The 18,239-nt window shown below is 39.5% G+C and overlaps 1 protein-coding gene across 1 annotated transcript in view; it reads left to right on the forward strand.

Moving 5' to 3' along the window:
• The window catches only part of ptgfrnb (prostaglandin F2 receptor inhibitor b), a 71,825-nt gene continuing 53,586 nt past the window's right edge, over positions 1 to 18,239 (forward strand). Inside the window, exons 1-5 of the mRNA XM_042512948.1 lie at positions 1 to 327; positions 7,270 to 7,382; positions 7,991 to 8,249; positions 14,179 to 14,586; positions 16,764 to 17,192. Of these exons, the coding sequence (XP_042368882.1) occupies positions 282 to 327; positions 7,270 to 7,382; positions 7,991 to 8,249; positions 14,179 to 14,586; positions 16,764 to 17,192 (1,255 nt within the window). The 5' untranslated portion in view covers positions 1 to 281. The remainder of the gene's footprint in view (positions 328 to 7,269; positions 7,383 to 7,990; positions 8,250 to 14,178; positions 14,587 to 16,763; positions 17,193 to 18,239) is intronic.

Raw genomic sequence — 18,239 nt, forward strand, 5'->3', positions numbered from 1 at the left:
TGCACACGTTAAACCGGTTCAGTGTCAGTGCGTGAACCGTGCAAACACTCTCGTCGGGATTTCCGTTTTGCAGGATTTTTGGGGGAATCACGCGCGTGCAGCCGCTTCGCTTTGCGGCTCCGCCCGGTGTGCGGTGCGGTGCGGTGCGGGCTCATATCTGAGAGTTTTATTGGATTGAGCGACTGGCAGCGGCGGGAGAGGACTGGTGTTGCCCCTCGCAGGACAAAGAAACGGGGGGAAATTAAGGAAGACATACAAGAGTGGTGAAGACAGGAGTGAAAATGGATAACTGTCTCCTCACACTCGCCTTTGGTTTTTTAATGATCGGTAAGAAACGTTTCTTTGCTTCACTATTGAGAGCCAATTAAGTCAGATACGTGTCGATGTTCCCCAGCAAGAGGAACCGAATGTTGAACCCTGTTCAGAAACCTGTCAGTTTTATTATTACTTGCTTGTCGGTAAGCTTTCATGTTGTCTAAAAGATAAACTACAACGTTTTATGTTTTCATAACACCTATTTACAAATTCGGCTTATATTAAATCCATCTAGCAACGCTACATGTCATTAATTTTGAACCTTTTCAACTGCTTCACACTGCTAGCCCCTGTCATCCACTGTGCGATTCAAATGAAGAAGCTAATGGGTGCAACAAGCTGTTAGACCAAAAAAAATGTTGGTATTTAATGAATAAAAGTCTCAGTTGGCGTATTGAATGATGCCGAATTTAGGAGTGAGTACAAGATATTGTCAAAAATCAAAAAAATATGTTGTCAGATATGTCTGTACATGACAACAAGCAAAAATGCCAAATATGGCACGTTGTTAAACGGGGCTTGGCACTGTAGTCTCACTGTGTGGGTTCTAGATAGATTTCCCTCCTTAAACTGTCTCACTATGTTCAAACTGCAAATGCAACGACTTTCTGAATTGTTGACTAATATTCACTGGGCTTAAGGTCAACAAAACACCAACACATCATGAAGATGAAGACAAGGAGTAAAACTTCTCCTTTTCTCATTTAACTAAAATGTAAAACAGCCAGTGTGTGACAGTTCTGTTGTGGGGAGGGAAGACATAGTGTATAATTAATTCTTAAACACTTTTGAAAATGACAAGGAGAGATTATAGTTCAAGTTTAATGTGTTTCCTCCCATCGGTTACTCCTGTTTAGCCTCATTATCCCCTAAAGACTGGACCTCCATGAGGACCAAGTGGCCATCATGAGGTGACCAGCTCTGACAGGGTCCCATTAGCCCGCTTTGGAGTCAAACTGTGCTGGCCGTCATGATGAGCCTTATTATTTGCCTTGTCTTCATACCAGAGTCAAACCAGGCTGACTAATTATCCAACTGGTTTGAACTAAAGGGCCAGACCAGTGCTTAGTCATTATCCTGTTTTCACCACAGAGACAAACCAGGACTTGTTCATCGGCCCACCTCTGGGCCAAATGAGGCCAAACAGAGCTGAAGTTGCCATATATTTATGAGCACAAAAGTGGATGCCATGGAGGCTCTTGTATGTGTATGAGAGAGAGGGACTTGGCTTAAATTAGTGCAGTGTAAGATGATCAAATGTCGCCAGCCTTCCTGTGGTGTGTGTTTCTGTAGGTGTGTGTATTCTGACGCTGCAGATAGGGAAGTGGCCATAGTGAGCAAATTACTTCCCTGAGCACGGACTCAGTTGTCATGCCTGACGCTCAGCAGCACAGTTTTGGGAACGGACAAGAAAATAAAAGCAGACTAACTATTGAAATGTCGCCATTTATAATGCAGTCTGCAAGCCCTACACCCCCAGATTTTGCCATTTATGTTTGAGAAATATTTTATGACCGCTGGGTCAGGCCAAGAGAGCACAGAGATGTTCAAAGTCAAGTTAAAGTTGAAGGGAATAGTGTGAGTTTGGAGCATTTACCATCTAAATTTAAGGAAGGAACAGAAACTGTACAAGACTATTATTAGGCCTGATTATAGGAACCACATTCGGGAAATCAATGTTTTTACTGGTGCTGATATAGCAGCGTAAGTAAATATAGATGCACTTGATTATCACAATATTATACACCGGATTCTTGCTAGTACGCAGCCCGGCCCCAATGTTAACCTCTTTACTTTGATATACTTTGATATGTTTGAACTCATAATAATAGATGATGACAAGCAAGTTTCTGTGATAGGTCGAGATATCACAGCCCAGTCAAACCTATTTAAAGCTCCTCTAACCTGTCTTGGTATGAGTTGCCAAGTGTTGGAATATAATGATGCTAGATGGCACTCAGCCTGTGGTGCTAAATATGCCCAAAAAACACATTGAGCACCACAAGCCGAGTGCCATCTAATTATATTATGTTGAAGAGAAGGCAGACATCTCTATGGCCGATATCTCTAACACTCTGCAACTCACAGCAAAATAAATAGCACTGCACTTAAGAGGGAAATTATACACTTTTGACTTTGGGGTGATAGTTTCTAAAAAGTTCGTTTTTAGAAAAAGTTTCGACATGTTAATTAGTGAACTTTAGAGCTGCTTGTGGGCAGATTTTGTTACCTCCATACACCCAGGTAGCTAAGCTAACTGTCTCATCAGATAAATAAATGTAATGGCGGGAGGGCACCGCGTCCCCTCTCTGCATTTAGCTGATGCTCCACACATGAAAATATGCCACTGTCCACTTTTTTCAGATTCTTGACTTGATTATCAAACTTTGCGGGTGTCTTCAGGCTCCGCTGGCTGTGCAGTATTCCTTCCAGGAGAGACAGACAGACAGGCAGGATAATTGAGTTTGAAAACCATAAATCTGAGCAGCTGGCCAAGAAATCTCTTTTTTGTGTGTGATAAATGTCCCACTCACCTCTGAGGTATATATGCTGGTCATTTTATGATATGGCACAGCAGAAATCTTATTGCACCTTCGAACGCAGAGAAAAGGACTGTGCAAAATGCAGAGTGTATTTGGATGGCTGTACCTCAGACATTCTTCATGCTGGATTTTCTAGAGTTGAATGAATCACTTTGTCATATTAGCTTGAAGTGCAGCCACAAGCCCTATGGTGGAATTTAAAGTGTCATACTTGTTAGACGTCATATAGCTCATGAGTGTTAGATGATTCATTTTTTTCACACTGTCATTAGTCTGTTTTTTCCAACAATGTCTTTATTGATTTTAGCAACAGTAAACAAGAACATACACAAATACCAGAGCAAACAAACCAAAAAAAGTAAATAATAAAAAAAAGATTTAACACACATGTAATCCATCCCAACCCTACCCCTAAAATGATTTAAATAAATAAAGATAGTAAAATGAAATAAAAGAATGAAATTAAATTTTATTATGCATGTGTGCACAAACAAACAAAAGACAAAAAATTGGAAGCAAAATTTCAGTGCAATGACTGGAGATTCAGCACACCTGTAATTCACCCCCAACCTAATAAGAGTAAATAAATATAAATAAATAAGTTAAAGAAAATAAAATATAAATAAAACTAAAAAAAATAATTATAAATAAAAAAGAATGAAATGAAATCAATTAAATACAAACACTGAAGTTTAAACACATCTAATACTGTATTATTGTTCAAATGTTGACAATGACAAACAAAAGTCTTTGGATGTTTCAGAGGCTAAGTCCATTAATCTGGTTTATCTGATAAAGATGACCTAAAGCATGCGGACCGCTCCTGACAGAGAAAGTACACAGAAACCGTAGCATACAGTATTTTTTATGCGGTACGTATTTCACTGTGACTTGTTACTTACTAAAGCAGAAAAAGGCAGCAGAAAAAAGCTCGCAGTCAGCAAGCTCACACACATAACACCAGGCTAACTGCCAAAAACTCAAGCATTGATGGAGTCTCTCAAGTATTGGATGAAGATGGAGCACAGGACTTGTTTAAAAAGCACTTTTTTGAACCCAAAACTGATCCAAGTGCAGATTTTTGTTAGGAGGAGGACCAAGAAAGAAGACATTTGATTTTCTACAAAAACTCCTTTTTTTGCAACAGTTTCTAGTAATATCTTAGGTGATGAGTCATAAATGACCTAAAAACAATACTGTATCAAACTGACAGAATTGGTTCTAGGTTATATCTGACTTAAGAATAAATGCTTACGCTATGATTCAGAACAAAAATTTTCCCCTAAACTTGATAGTTTTTGAAACCTGGACCGTATTTTCCTACGTTTTTGTGAATAAGTGACTAATGAAAACAACCGTTTCTGAAACTGGTCCATTATTGAGCAAATATAATGGAATAAATATAATAATATTGTAGAAATGTCATAATGAATCCTACAGTTTCACTCTGCCTTGTTATGTATAAAATATTTTTAGAATATAAGAAAATTCTCAGAAGTACTGCATGCATTGAAGAGAAAATGCCTTTATTAGACATAGTTATTTGAGGAGTTTTCTAAAAATATATATATTTTTTGCCATTATTAAACCCAAAAAAAGGTTTATTCAATACTGCTATTTTTCCAATTTAAAGTAAAAGTATGGATTATTACAAACTTGGTTTCAGCAGTAAAGTACAGTTGGTCAAAGTTGAACCAGGACGCTAATCTGTAGACTGATGGAGCGTGAAAACTTCCTACCGTTCACTTTTTTGATTTCTGTTCCAAAGTAAGTTTAGCTAACCTGTGGATTAGGTTTCTATCTGTCTGATGGTCTGACTGCTCGTGTTTCTTGACCTGTTGGACCTATTTTTAGATTTTGCTGTGCTTCCAGTGTGCTTAGCAATTACTTATGTATCAGTGTAATCTGGGAGTTGACAGAGACAAAGACAAACGAAGCAGCATATCACCAAGGGCAGTGACAGTGAAACATCTGTTCTCTAATTTATAAGAATTACCAAATGTTTGTGTTTGTCTTCGGACAACAGCATCTATAATTTTTCTGATCTACTTCAGATTAAATCAGCTGTGTTACCATGGAAACCGTGCACCCTGTAGTCCAGTGCTAGGTCTAACTTGTGTAAAGGCAGCAACAGAAAGTTTGCTAATCTGGCGGCCACCACAGAATCTAATTCTGTGGGAAATGTGCATATAAATCTATTTTTAACCCACCCCTCGGCACCAAAAAAACAAATAACAAACTAAGTCAAAAGTCGATACTTTGAGTGTATCATTTTCTCCCAGGTAAAGATTGTTACGGGCAGCCTGCCAAGAAACAGATAGTGCTCAGCTGGAGTTTATTAACAAACCCAGCAGCATGCAGCAGCTCCGCTTCACCTTTAGCTGATCTGAGAGCAGCCGTCAGAGTTGGAGCATTGCGGCCTACAGCCAGATTCCTCCAACCAGGAAGCAGAGTGTCAGTCAGGCCGTGCTGTGTTTCTACACGCTTCACTCAGCTGGAATGTCAGAGTTTAACTCTCAACTTTGACAGAGAACGAGGAATGTAGACCAGGTTTTTTGATAACCCTTACAGTATAACCAAACAGTACTAATTATATGTTAAAGAATGAAAACTGAATCAGAGAGTCACTTTATATAAACCTCAGTCTCGCACGGTTGATTTCTACTTTAGGGAAATCTGCTGCAGTGTTGACATAACCTGTGGTTGGTGTTCTTGCCAAATAAGATGATGTGGGCATGTGTGTGCAGAAATACATGTACATGGAGAAAATGGATCAGGTTTTAGCATCGTCATCATCAATGTTGTTCAACTCTGCACAAGCTGCAACAAGCCCTGTATGTAAGTGTGTGTTAAAGCAGAGTCATTTTAGAAACATGCAATGATTAAGATGGAGATTGGTGGTCAATATGAGTTTTGATCAGATTTGAATGTCATTCTACAACCTCTCTTTTTTAATTTTTTTTTTTTTGCAAGTCTATTTATTCTCTTTTAACTCTTTTCTTTCCAGTTGCTGTAATGGAAATCATGACATTAAAAGTGCTTTTGCTCAATGTGAATTGTACAGTAGTAGGGCTGCAACTAACAAATATTTTCATTACTGCACATTATTTTCTTGATTGATTAAAAATGCCAGAAAATAATGAAATATGCAGTGTTTAATTTCCCAGAGTCCAAAGTGATGTTTTCAAATGGTATGTTTTATCTGACCAACAATCCAAAAATCCCAAACTATTCAGTTTATTGCAATGTATGACAAAAAATGATAGAATTCTCACATATAAAAGCATGTATTTAAGAAATGTTTGGCTTTTTTTCTTAAAAAAAAATACCCAAAATAATTATTAGACTATCATAATAGTTGCTTATTAAATTTGTTGCAGCTCTTTGTGATAGTGACTGTGAGTCATGAAATATAGAAGTATAAAAACTGCTCACAGATTAGAACATAAAAGGAAGTGAATGCAAAAAAATTTAAAAATGCAAGAAAAAGAGGAAGCAGTCTAGACATGCCACCCTCCATTGATGATATTTTGTGTGAAGCGTGACTATCTTCAGACTCTATGAAATGTATACATTTGTATCTTTGATATTACAGTGAAGTAGTGGGACTACAAGAATACTTGTTAATTGGTATTTCATTACCTTTTCTCACCTGCACTGGACGAGCTGATATGTCAGTTACCATGACAACAGCAGATTAAGATTAGGCTACACTAATGTTAGTAAACTGCAGAATTAGATGCAGTGGTGTCCGCATGGGATTGTTTCCAATTTATGTGATTTCCAGCAACTCCACAGCATTTTTGTAAAGTCCAAAAATAAAAAAAATATTAAGAAAAGACAGATGTATCATTTCATCATCATCATATCATTTCCAAAATTCACAGTAGTTCTTTATTTAAATCTGCTTCAGTCCATATAGGTTGGAGTTTAGCAAGTTTATTTCAAAAACATAATTTTCACTGCAGCAAAAGAAAAATATTTGCTCTCTCACTTAATGAACACAAGGAGAGGCATTTATTCATTAAAGAAAGTTGATATAATTAAAAAAAAAAAAAAAAAAAGACTAACTCATTTAAGCCAAAGAATCCATTTATAAAGTTGGGCAAATAATTTTTTTTCTTTTTTTTTCATGTCATGTTTTATGGCATATATGACATGAGGTTTTGGATGTGAAAAAAAAGGACTAATATGCTTGCAACATATTGGTGTTGATGTAATCACTGCATTGAGCATTGATTTGTCTCCGCCTTTACAACAAGATCAGATGGGTCTTGCTTTGTGAGGATGGACCGCTAAAAGAATCCACATTTGTGTTTGTTTCTGCCTGTAAAATCTGTTGTAAAAAAAGAAACAGCAACTCTTTACACATATTTGTTAGTGAGTTAACATCTTCTCTCTATCTCTGAAGGTGGGTGCTTGGCCCGGGTGGTGACGGTGTCTCCTGGTCCATTGATCCGTGTGGAGGGGGAGCCGGTCTCCATCAGATGTGACGTCAATGATTACAGTGGACCTCGTGAGCAGGTGAGTGTCTCTTACACCACCATATATTTCACGTGTGCACGTGCTCTCTCTAAAACACAGATCATGGGTTGAAAGAATAAGGCTGGTGATATTTTGATTTTTACTTTGCTCCAATTCCATTGTTTCACAGAAGGTCTGTCATATATATATATATACATATATATATATAGTTTGATTCTTAAAATAAAGGCCTCATCATTTCCTAAAATAACTCTGCAAAATTTACTCAAACAGAAGCTGACCACATATCTAAGTGTCCATATAACACTAAAGTGTGCACAGTACTCTTTAAGATTTCTCAACCTTTTATCCCGCTTTTAGGTCCCAGAATTCCCTGCAATTAGAAAGCAGTTTAATTGTCCTGTGAATATATTTTGATATTCTGTTTTAAAGCACACGGAGGGAGCTCCAAATGGATCATGAAAGAGTTACAGTCAAACCTGTTGTATTAAACATACATCAAAAAGATTGGGATGTTAGTCGTGAGAATCAGAACACTGAAACAAAAAAGAAGGCTTGTCAGCGCAAATGTCTTCTTGGAAATTCGACCAGAAAACGTATAGATTCATCTATTACGGCCATCATTATTATCCCGCTCTGTCCTGTAGGATTTCGAGTGGTCGATGTCCAGGGAGTCCAGCGGGCCGAAGACAAAGATAATCTCCACCTTTGATGCAGGCTACTCCCACCCGTCGCTCAGCAAACGCGTCGCTTCTGGTGACATCTCGGTGATGCGTCTGCAGGACAACGAGGCAGAGCTGAAGATAGCGGAGGTGAAGGTGATGGATGCCGGCCTCTACTGGTGTCAAACGCCGAGCACCGACTCTGTCATCAGCGGCAACTACGAGGCTCAGGTCCAACTCACTGGTAAATTCTGATTCTGCAAAAATTAACTGTAATAATTTATAATGGCATGTTAAGCTGTGTGTGTGTGTGTGTGTGTGTGTGTGTGTGTGTGTGTGTGTGTGTGGGAGAGCGAGAGAAAAGCTAGCAGGCTACAATGCTTCATTTAACAGCTATCCCCATGACTTACTAATGCTCTACTGACCATGTATATATCCTCCTTCTCACTCGCTCACACACACACACACACTCACACACACTCCCACTGGTTTTAGACAATTACTGGCTCATAATTTGGCTGCCACACAGACACCATGCACACCTCAACACACTCGTGGTGGGGAGCAGATGTCAGGTGGGAGTACTTGGCTTGTGTCACATGAAGGCCAGGGAGAGAGAGGTTTGGGCAGTGAAATGAAGATTATAAATATCGAATGGCGTATAATGGAAGCACTCCGCAGGGACAAATGTTAAATTACATGGTCTATAATGAGCAGGAGAGTTATCAATAGTTGGCTTAATTTTCCTGACCATAATGTGGGAGAAGAGCACGCTATAACAACATTTATTTTCATTGTCCTGTGACTCCATTAATCGCTTCAAAATGTTACGTCAAAAACAATGAAAATTTTTCATGGGAGGCAAACTATTTAATTTCATAGTAATCTGCATTTATATTGCAAAGGTGTGGGGCTGTCCCAAAAGCTTTGAAGCTTCAAAGTTTCTATCAGTGCCAATGTAATCAACGTCTTGATGCATGTTCCAGTGCTTCAGGTTTTGTTTCCTGTTTTTTATGGTATAGGCTTTATCCTAAATAGCTCATGAAATAAGAAATAGAAGGATTTCCCTCACGTTCATTTATTTATTGCAGCCTGCAACAATTAAAACATCTGCCAGCATGCAACTCCACAAAGTGCTGCTGAGGAAAATAAATTCAGAAATAGCTCTGCTTGTGCTGCATTCATGGACCTGCAAAAATCACCATATTTAAATAGGGAACACAGAATCATACAAAGGGACGCAAAGAAGAAAAAAAAACAGAAAGTTGGCTTCTTAAAAAAAATTATGAAGGCATAAATCCAAAAATCGCCCAATAATACCCCGTGGAATAAGAAAAAGTTATCCTTCATTATTCAATATTGGCATAAGCTATTTATCAAGTCATTTGTTTGTAGGCCTAGATATGAGCTTTTTTAAATTTTTAATGTTTTATGTGGTATAGCTGCAATTTATTTGAAGTGATCATTGCACATTTTGTAGCTGTTTTCACTTTAATAATGTGGAAAATTCTGATTTTTGTCCTCATCTCTCATTCGACTCATAACTGCAATAATAGCAAAGTTCATAAATAATGACTGCAAGTTTTGAAGCTTCAAATAATTTCGGGTAATTCTTGCTGAAGCTTCAAAAACATGAAAATGTTATTCGCGACAGCTCTGCCTGGTTTAGGATTCTGTCAATATTTTAAGGCAGGCCGATTCTACAAAAGACAATGGAAGCAAAAGCACATGATTACCTCTGTTAATGTGTTTATTTTTTCCAATAACATTTTCCCAAATCATGCAAAAGCACATTTTTACACATTCTTTTTTTTTTTCAATTTCATATAGTTTGGTTGTAATTTGTTTGATTTTATTTAATATTTCTTAATATTGCCTCCAGGTATTTGACCTCTGACTCATTGGGGTCAGTTCAACATATTCTCCACTCAGACACACAGCGGAAACCAGCCCAGAAACTGTTTTCAATCCACATTGGAAATTCTACAGACCTCGCTGTGTACTGTTTTAATTTGGGCTATTTTCTGACACAGAAACAGAGGGGAAGGAGAGAAACCCATATTCAGCATTTTCCTTTGAATTTAATTGAGTTTTTTGCTCACAGTTATCCAGTCAGTAATTACACACATATTTTGGTTCATATCCAGTGTTACCCCAAGCCCAAACACACAGCATGTTTAAAAACGTCAATTCCTTTTTTTAGAAATGAAACATAAGACAGATTTCAGGAGCATTTTATGCAACGAACCCCCAAATTTGAGAACTGAAGTCTCAAAGAGAGATCGTCTGACAGCGGGTTAGTTAGCTCCATAATGCACCATCATGTTCGACTGCTCTCTGCTTCCCAGCACGGCTCCCCAGACACCTTGTTAAATTTAGACCTGAATTAACTAGGCAGCAGCTCTGTTTATGTGCGACAGAGATGGTGTCGTGTATATGTAGAGCATATGTATTAGTGTGTTTTGTAGTGTATGAAGGGGAGAGTGTTTGTGTGTGTGTGAACGAGACGGTCGTTAACAGAGATGACGAGTTAGATTTGTTGCTGGAGGGTCTATACCAGTCGAGACTTGTACGCGCAAGCGCGCACACACACACTCACACAGCTTGCATTGGCCCGCTGAGGCTGTTTGGTTATGTAAGAAACAAGTGAAGTACAGGTCGCTGAGGGTTTGAAAACTCCTCTCAGGCTAATTTTAATTGATAGAGCAAAACGCAGATTATGCGTACTGCCTTCGTTATCTGCCACAGACACTCACATCACTGCAGCTCAGCAGCACTGATGGAGACTCTTAACTTCCCCTCCAAGTGTCCAGTCCTGTCCTCTTCTGTCCACACTTCATGGCTGTATCTCTGTAGGAAGATGATGTCCCCCATTGTTTGTCCTGTCTACACATCTCTGATTGGGGAAGTGTTTCTTTGGCCTTTTTTACACTGAGATTGTGCTATAAGGCTGCAAACAAACTCCCCCTATATACCTCCCCTGGATGTTTACACAGAAACAAATGACGGCGGCATCATGTCACTCCAGTGTGTGATTTGTCTAAGGTGACCTTACCTTCTCTGTAATGTGGCAGCTGATCTCATCCTCTGCTCTGAGGGTAAGAAGCTCCTGAATCTCATTATTTTTCCAATTTGTGGACATTTATAGCCACTGTTCTTCCTCTTTGAATTAGCAGCTATGCTAACAGCTGCTTTTGAAATATCCCGCTTGTTTGCATCACACCTGTGCTACCCATGGTCACGTCATCCCATACAGAATAGCGAGGCAGCATGACAGCGTGATATTCCCGCCTTGAATAGGCAGTGTAAATGTGGCTTGTAACTGGCAGAAATTCATCACAGGAACAGTTGTGTCACGACATCAACTTATCATAGATGTATAAAGAGAACTGGATAAAGTGTTGGAGGTGGATCTCTGTTCATTCTTATGAAAGCTGCTGAATGGTGCATGAAGTTTTTTGGGTTTAAAATATATGGAAACTGAAATCTCTATTTAGGATTTTAATAAGGGCTCTTTAGGTGTTTGAACTTGAAGCTGAAGCACCAAAACAAAGCAAAAAAATATATATTTTTGGGCTGATGGCATCACATGGCTGACTGGGAGGTTGTAGTTGCACAGTCTGGCCTGTTTGTCAAATTGGCTCTAAAGCCCAGTGCTGTTCCTGGGAGTTTGCCCCTCACAGCTGGCCCCTGGATCCTTTTGTCGTCCCTCTGAGCTACAGCCAGAAACTTTCTTTTTCTGCCTTCTTAGTCCGACATTTTAAGGCCCTCTTCAGTTTCAGGCCCTTGACCCCAAAATTGAGGTGAAGCGGCTGTTTTAGGTCAACTCTCAGTGCAAGGAATTCATAAAGGCAGGGTAAAGTGAGGGAAACTGGTTCAAAAGGTTAAATGACGAAATGCCTCTGAACATGGATGAAATGCTGGATAAAGGTTGATGATTTCCTGCCAAATGTGACCCAGTGGCTCACACATTTCAGTCATCATGTATTTCAAGTTTTCATATTTGGTGATGTGGCTCAAGAATCTCTCAATAGCTTATCCTCTTGTTGACTAGTAAAAATCCCATGTTTTAAAATCAACATGCTTATAGTTTATTCATGGGGAAATGGTGTCTTAATAACTAAAAAATATTGAACACAATCTGAATATTCTATATAAAAACACAGTTATCCAGCACTTCAAAGTTTTACTTGCCATCTAAAGTTGAGACGAACTGTTTTTACTTTCTGAACGCTTTAAAAATGGGTCTTTCCCACAGGACGTGAATTCCCATAATGCAAAGCTTCATAATTTTCATTCCCGGCCATCTGCCACTTCTTGGATTCATTTGTACCACGACTAGAATTAGCATCCAAAAAGGATTATTCTCCGTTTATGTGAAGTATTTCGGGGATGGAACTTCATGCTGGAAAGAGTTAAGCTGGGATAACTTTAAAATTTTGTGTTTATAAGTCGATAATTAATTGAATATCACACCAGAAGTGAGTGTAGCATATGTGGGCACACCTCAGCCCTCAATCTTTGTGATAATTTTTTGTTTTGTATGTAAATGATCAAAATAAGTTGGTGGTGATGATAAAGCAGAGCCTGTAATTGTGTTTAGTAGTCATCCAGCCTGCCACTCAGTTTCATAATTAACCCCCCAAGTCTTCACTGCAGACGTGATTCATCAAAGCATCTAATGTCGCTTTCTTTACTTCATTATTGTTGTGTGGATGCATTTAAAAGCAAAGTCGTGCTCGCAACAGGATACCCAGCAGTGATGAGCTCCCCAATTTTTTAATTTCCTCTCACACAGTGACTCATCAGCCTTCTTTATGTGTCATAATAGCAAGGAATAAAAAACAAAGCAGTAGTGGAAGCTGCTCTGGTAAGACTTGAATCTCACATATTACTGCCAAACAGTTTTCATTATCAGAGTAAAACAAGAGTGAAAGAGAGTTTGTTTGTTACCTGCACAGGCAAGTTGTTAACCTTTGTGAACACTCCTCTGGGTGTGTGTTCATGTAAACACAGTCACAAGTTTACAGCCTTATCTGGAGCGTCTGTTCAGTTAACTCTCAGTGACCCTGACAAGAGTTTGCTCAAGCCTTAACCAAGTTTAAGTGTAACCTGAAGCTTATTTCTTATGTGCAAGAACATAAAAAGAAAGCAGTGACTAGGTTCACATAAAATGACCCAAAATATTGGCAAGAAATTTCTAAAAAATTACATAGAAATCACCTAAAAAGTTGCAACAACAAAAAAAAGAAAAATCAGAAACTAACAAGGAAAAGACCTGAGAAAACATGCTTAAAAAATACATTTTTCCGACATTATAATTAGTAATACATGATTGTATTTATTATAAAAACTTTTCTAGATTTTTCTGTCTTTGTTGTCAGTTTAATATCTTTCGCTCTCTTTTCTTTCTTCATTTTGATGTCAAGTTGCTCATTGCCTTTTTTTCCACGTTCTCACAGTTAAATGCTTGAAAAACATCGCAACACAAGAAAACTGATTTCAATCTAGGTTTCAAAGGGTTAGCTCGACTTTGTGAGTCAACATTTTTAATAATTCTGTCACTCCACCTAATAAATACATGCATTCAGTGGTGTAATCTTGAATCTTTAACCTAGACTTTTTTTAACCCTCTAGATCCCTTTTGATGTTATTTTAGTTTTTACATACATGCAGTTCCATTTAAACGTGTCTGTTTTCAATCAGATGTCCCTCTCAGGTTCAGTTCCTTTATGTATACAGAGTTTTCCCCTGCTGAACTTCATCATGTCGGGGGATGGGCAGTGAAGAAGATAAAGCAACACTGGGAAACACATTTCTCACCTTAATTATGTCGTCATTCATTGCTTTTGCAGATTTTGCACCAAAATAAGCATTTTTCGTTTTTTTTTTTTAACTACATTATTGCAGTAAACAAGGTATTCCTCCACACAGCTGAGAAGGTGCCTTCAGTAAAATGGGGAGAAAATGCAAATGTGCTGCTGATTAGCCACCAAACTTTGTATGAGTAAAACCAAAGAAGAATAAAAAGTAATGGAAAAATTAATATAAAAGGAAAAAGCGTAAATAGAGAGAGTGAGAGTGAGAGTTTTCAGTTTATCTTTGGCATCCAACAATATTCAGTAGTCATTAATGTATTTCTAAAATTTTTGTTTTGTCTCTTTCCCCGTCAGTCATCCCAAACACCCTCAGGGTCTCCCCTGTGACCCCGCCCCCAGCCATCCCAGAAGGAAGTGACCTCACGCTTTCCTGCAACGTCACCCGGCAGCTCACCCACCCCACCTACCTGTCCGTCACCTGGTCGGTGAAGAGGGGAGCAACATCGGAGGAGATTTTGACATTTGGCCCTCAGGGAGACGTGATTACAGGGGCAAAGTTTTCCAGGCGCTATGCTGACGGAGGTATCCGATTGGTTCCCGGGAGGAATGGGGTGTTTGAATTGGTGATTTCCAAAGTGACGACATCTGACGAAGGGATTTATGAATGCAATGGAACTGAGTGGACGCATGAAAATGGAGGAAAATGGATAAAAATTGTAGAGAGCACAAAGGAGATGGGAACTGTTGCTGTTACTCCTACAGGTAAGAAAAAGAAACACAGTCATGACAGCAGCTTATACTTTAAGTATATATAAGTGATAACAGCAGAAAAAGTATTACTATCAGCATAAGAGAAGTAAATGCAGGTAATATTTTCAGCTCAACATATTCACTCTGCGTCTGCTGTCACATCTCTCCAAAACCATAGAATCATACTTTTTATGACTTTGTTTACGAAGCAGTTGTTGACTTGCAGTTCATTAAAGCTGGTCGCTGCAGTGTTTACACTGGAGATTTGACATGGAGGACGGCGCAGGCGAAGTGTTGTATTGGATTTCTTTTCATCATTTGGCGTCCTTAAAAAGTCATTGATGCTGCTACAGGCTGCAGTTGAAACAAGACGCCTGCAGCGAATTCTCTGTGTGTTAGTTGAAAGTTGTTCTCATGTTTGAAGTGTGCCTGTCAGTATATTATAGGCTACTAGAGATGGATGAAACTAACGTGAGGCCAGTTTCTGTAACTGGCAGCTCAGTCACCTGCACAGTTAGAAAGTGGCTTTGTAACTGAGGCTACATCAACTGCATTTGAGCTGCATTAACATAACAAAACCCATTTTTGATACTTTTATTTTTTGCTGTCCATCCTGAGTCCAATTATGTCATAGAAGCACAGACTTAAATGAATACTTCACCCCCCAAAGACCATTTGTGCATTGCTTAATAGCTCAATGTTACTTTCAAAATTATGAGAAAAAAACATTATTTTTCTTACATGCCCTGGGTAAATGAAGGATTAAAAAAAAAAAAAAAAATCCGAACACACAGACGTGAGCTAGTTCTGCCTAATACAGCATACTTTTATTGGTGCCCATTTTCAGACCCATTGGGTTACAGATGCTATGTAAAAGTGATCCTGTGCAACATAAACTTGGCATTAAGGGGTTCCCGGCTCATCCTTAACAGTAATTATGCCTGAAGTAGCAGCGCTGTAGTAATAAGATGTTGGTGATAATTACTCTAAAGGGAGCAATAGATAATCTTTGAATCTCAGTCTTGGTCCCTGATTAAAAATAAGGATACACCGTATGTTTCATCGCTTCCTTTGCTGCTGTTGGATGTGGAGCGATACTGGAAGAAAATGAAGGATGAGGAGAGAGGGAGGGACGTGGGAGAGTTCCCTCTCTGTTGTGCGGCTGTCTTCATTTTAATGGCATCCTCTCCTCTGTGAGCCTTTCTCTCTTCTATGCCTCACTCTGTCCCAGGACGCCCGTGACCCTCAGTGTCTGTCTCTCAGTCTTCTTCTGTCCTCGGAGAGGCCCCCTGCACTCACACACTCTCTCTCACTCATTCACTGCGGTTGCTGTGGTCACCGTATCTTATATCTTTCTGGGCTACCATATCCTCTTAAAGTGCTGGAAGACACCCAGTGGTTTGTAATGAAACCAGAGATGAGCTTCACACACACACACACACACACACACACACACACACACACACACACACTCACACACACACACATACGCATATCTCTCAGGTCCATTGTGTGCCAGTCAGTTCATATTGACTTACTGACTCAAGTAAAGAGGATGAGAAAAGTCAAACAGAGTGAGCTTTGTGTCTTTTGTCCTTTTCCAGACACCATACAGAGACTCTTCTACAAATAGTGGTGTCCAGGTTGTTACTGGAGACCGTGTCCAAACCCTTAATCCAACTGTTGAAGATACACAGACAGAAAAGACTGAATCACCACTGAGAGGAGGCTTTGGGAAACCAAAGCAGTCCGGTTCAGTTTAGTTGCATTTGGTACATATTGGAACGATTGTTGACAGACGTTTTGGATGGTACCAACACATCAGTTCTATACTTTCCCCATTTTTCATTACCCCTCTGTAGGGGTACTGAGCACTTAGGCTTTTCCCTGAATTGCTGACATTTATAGATTATCCAAAGAATTATAAGACCCTATACCTACATCTTGTCGAGTTTCAAACTTTGCTGCTGATGAATAGTATGACCTTTATAATTAACTAACAATGTAATGAAAACATCATTGATTGATTTGCAAAGTCTGAGTCTAATATTGTTGTCTTTGTGCAGAATAATAGTAATTCTTAAGAACATTTCATATTGTCAAACTTATTAAAGACCAAAGCATTGTTTGTTTGTTTGGCATGTCCGCATAAGGATGACTAATATTGTCTCTGTCTCCGTCTTCTCAAGGTCAGTCCCTCAGTGTGAAGGCTTCCTCCTCCTCCCCTCCCTCCTCTGCATCTCTGCTCCTCTCCCCCGGTGAGACGCTGACCCTCCTCTGCTCCGTTGCCGCCGACAACCTGCCCGCCCTCGCCCTGGAAGTAACCTGGCTGGCCGATGGCCGTGATATCGTCACCATGGAGCGTGGCGGGGTGGTGATCTCGAACACGTCCTCGAGCGGTGCGCAGGGGAAACGAGGGGAGGCGAGCCTGGAGCGGACAGGATCTGGAGAGTACAGGCTGGCGGTGAGGGGGGTGAGCGGGGAGGACGGAGGGGCGTACGCCTGCCGCATCCGAGCCTTCATCGAGAAGGGAGGAAGGAGCTCGGGAGGAGGAGGGAGGTGGCACATGGCAGCAGAGAAAACATCCAGCCCTGTGACGGTGAAGGTGGCACAGATCAGTGAGTTAAACAACTGCATGTTTTACATTTTTATATGTTTTTTTTTTATATTTCATTTTAAAATGTCCAGATGATCAATGAAACATAAAACATTAGTTGCAGAAATCAGATCAGTTGCATAAAGAGGCTTGACAGTCAAAATGAAAGCACTCTTGAGTATCACATAATAATAACTTTTTAAATATAAGAAAATACACAAATACCAGAAATACTAACTAAAAATGTCACCCTCATGAATTTCATTTCATAGTTTTGACTTCATGACAATCTACTCCATCAGTATGAAGTCAAGTTATGAATGAATATTTGATATTGTAGATGTTTTACTGTGCAGCCTGTTGATTTCTGTGATGATAGTGATAATGCTCTGAACTGTCTCTTGGTCACCTCAGATTGTAGCGAACATCATTTTTGGCTTACTGATGAATGACCAGCTTGTGTTTCTTATGACAGTTTCTCAAAAATGCATTTGAAAGGGAAACTTATGGAATTGATGTTGCTCAAATACCCCATAGTGGTTACTTTGCAGCCTGTTAAGTGCTGCAGGCTGCAGTGCTCTCAATACTGAACCAGTTTCAAATTTTTTTGTTCCCGTTGGTCATTTAGACTTAAAATCACGGGAAAATAGGATCCAGTTTACCCTTAAATAAAAGCGCCAGTGGTTATCCCTTAACTATTGCATCATCACTGTCAGTATTTTTGGTCCAAAATATTTGATTTTTCCTGTATGGATTCACATTTCTTGACAATAGAGTGGTTTGCCGCTTAAGACACCTTCATCAGAGACCTGCGTGTGTTCGTGGACAGTTCTGATGTCCAACGCAGTGAAGAACCTGATAAGAAAATGTGGGGAAAAGTAGATCTAACGGACAGTGTGCATGTAGTTTCTGTGTGATTTCATGATTTGAGGATGTGTAACAGTGCTGCGGTGCCACAGATGAATCTGGTGTCTCAAGGGGAAACTCTTTAATCCTGTAGTCAGCCTGTCGACTCCTGCTGTGAGAACGATTGATTAGTCATGCCTGTCCTGCACTCTGCTACCTCTGG

This window comes from Plectropomus leopardus, chromosome 24 (assembly GCF_008729295.1).
Source record: "Plectropomus leopardus isolate mb chromosome 24, YSFRI_Pleo_2.0, whole genome shotgun sequence".
Taxonomy (NCBI): Eukaryota; Metazoa; Chordata; class Actinopteri; order Perciformes; family Serranidae; genus Plectropomus; species Plectropomus leopardus.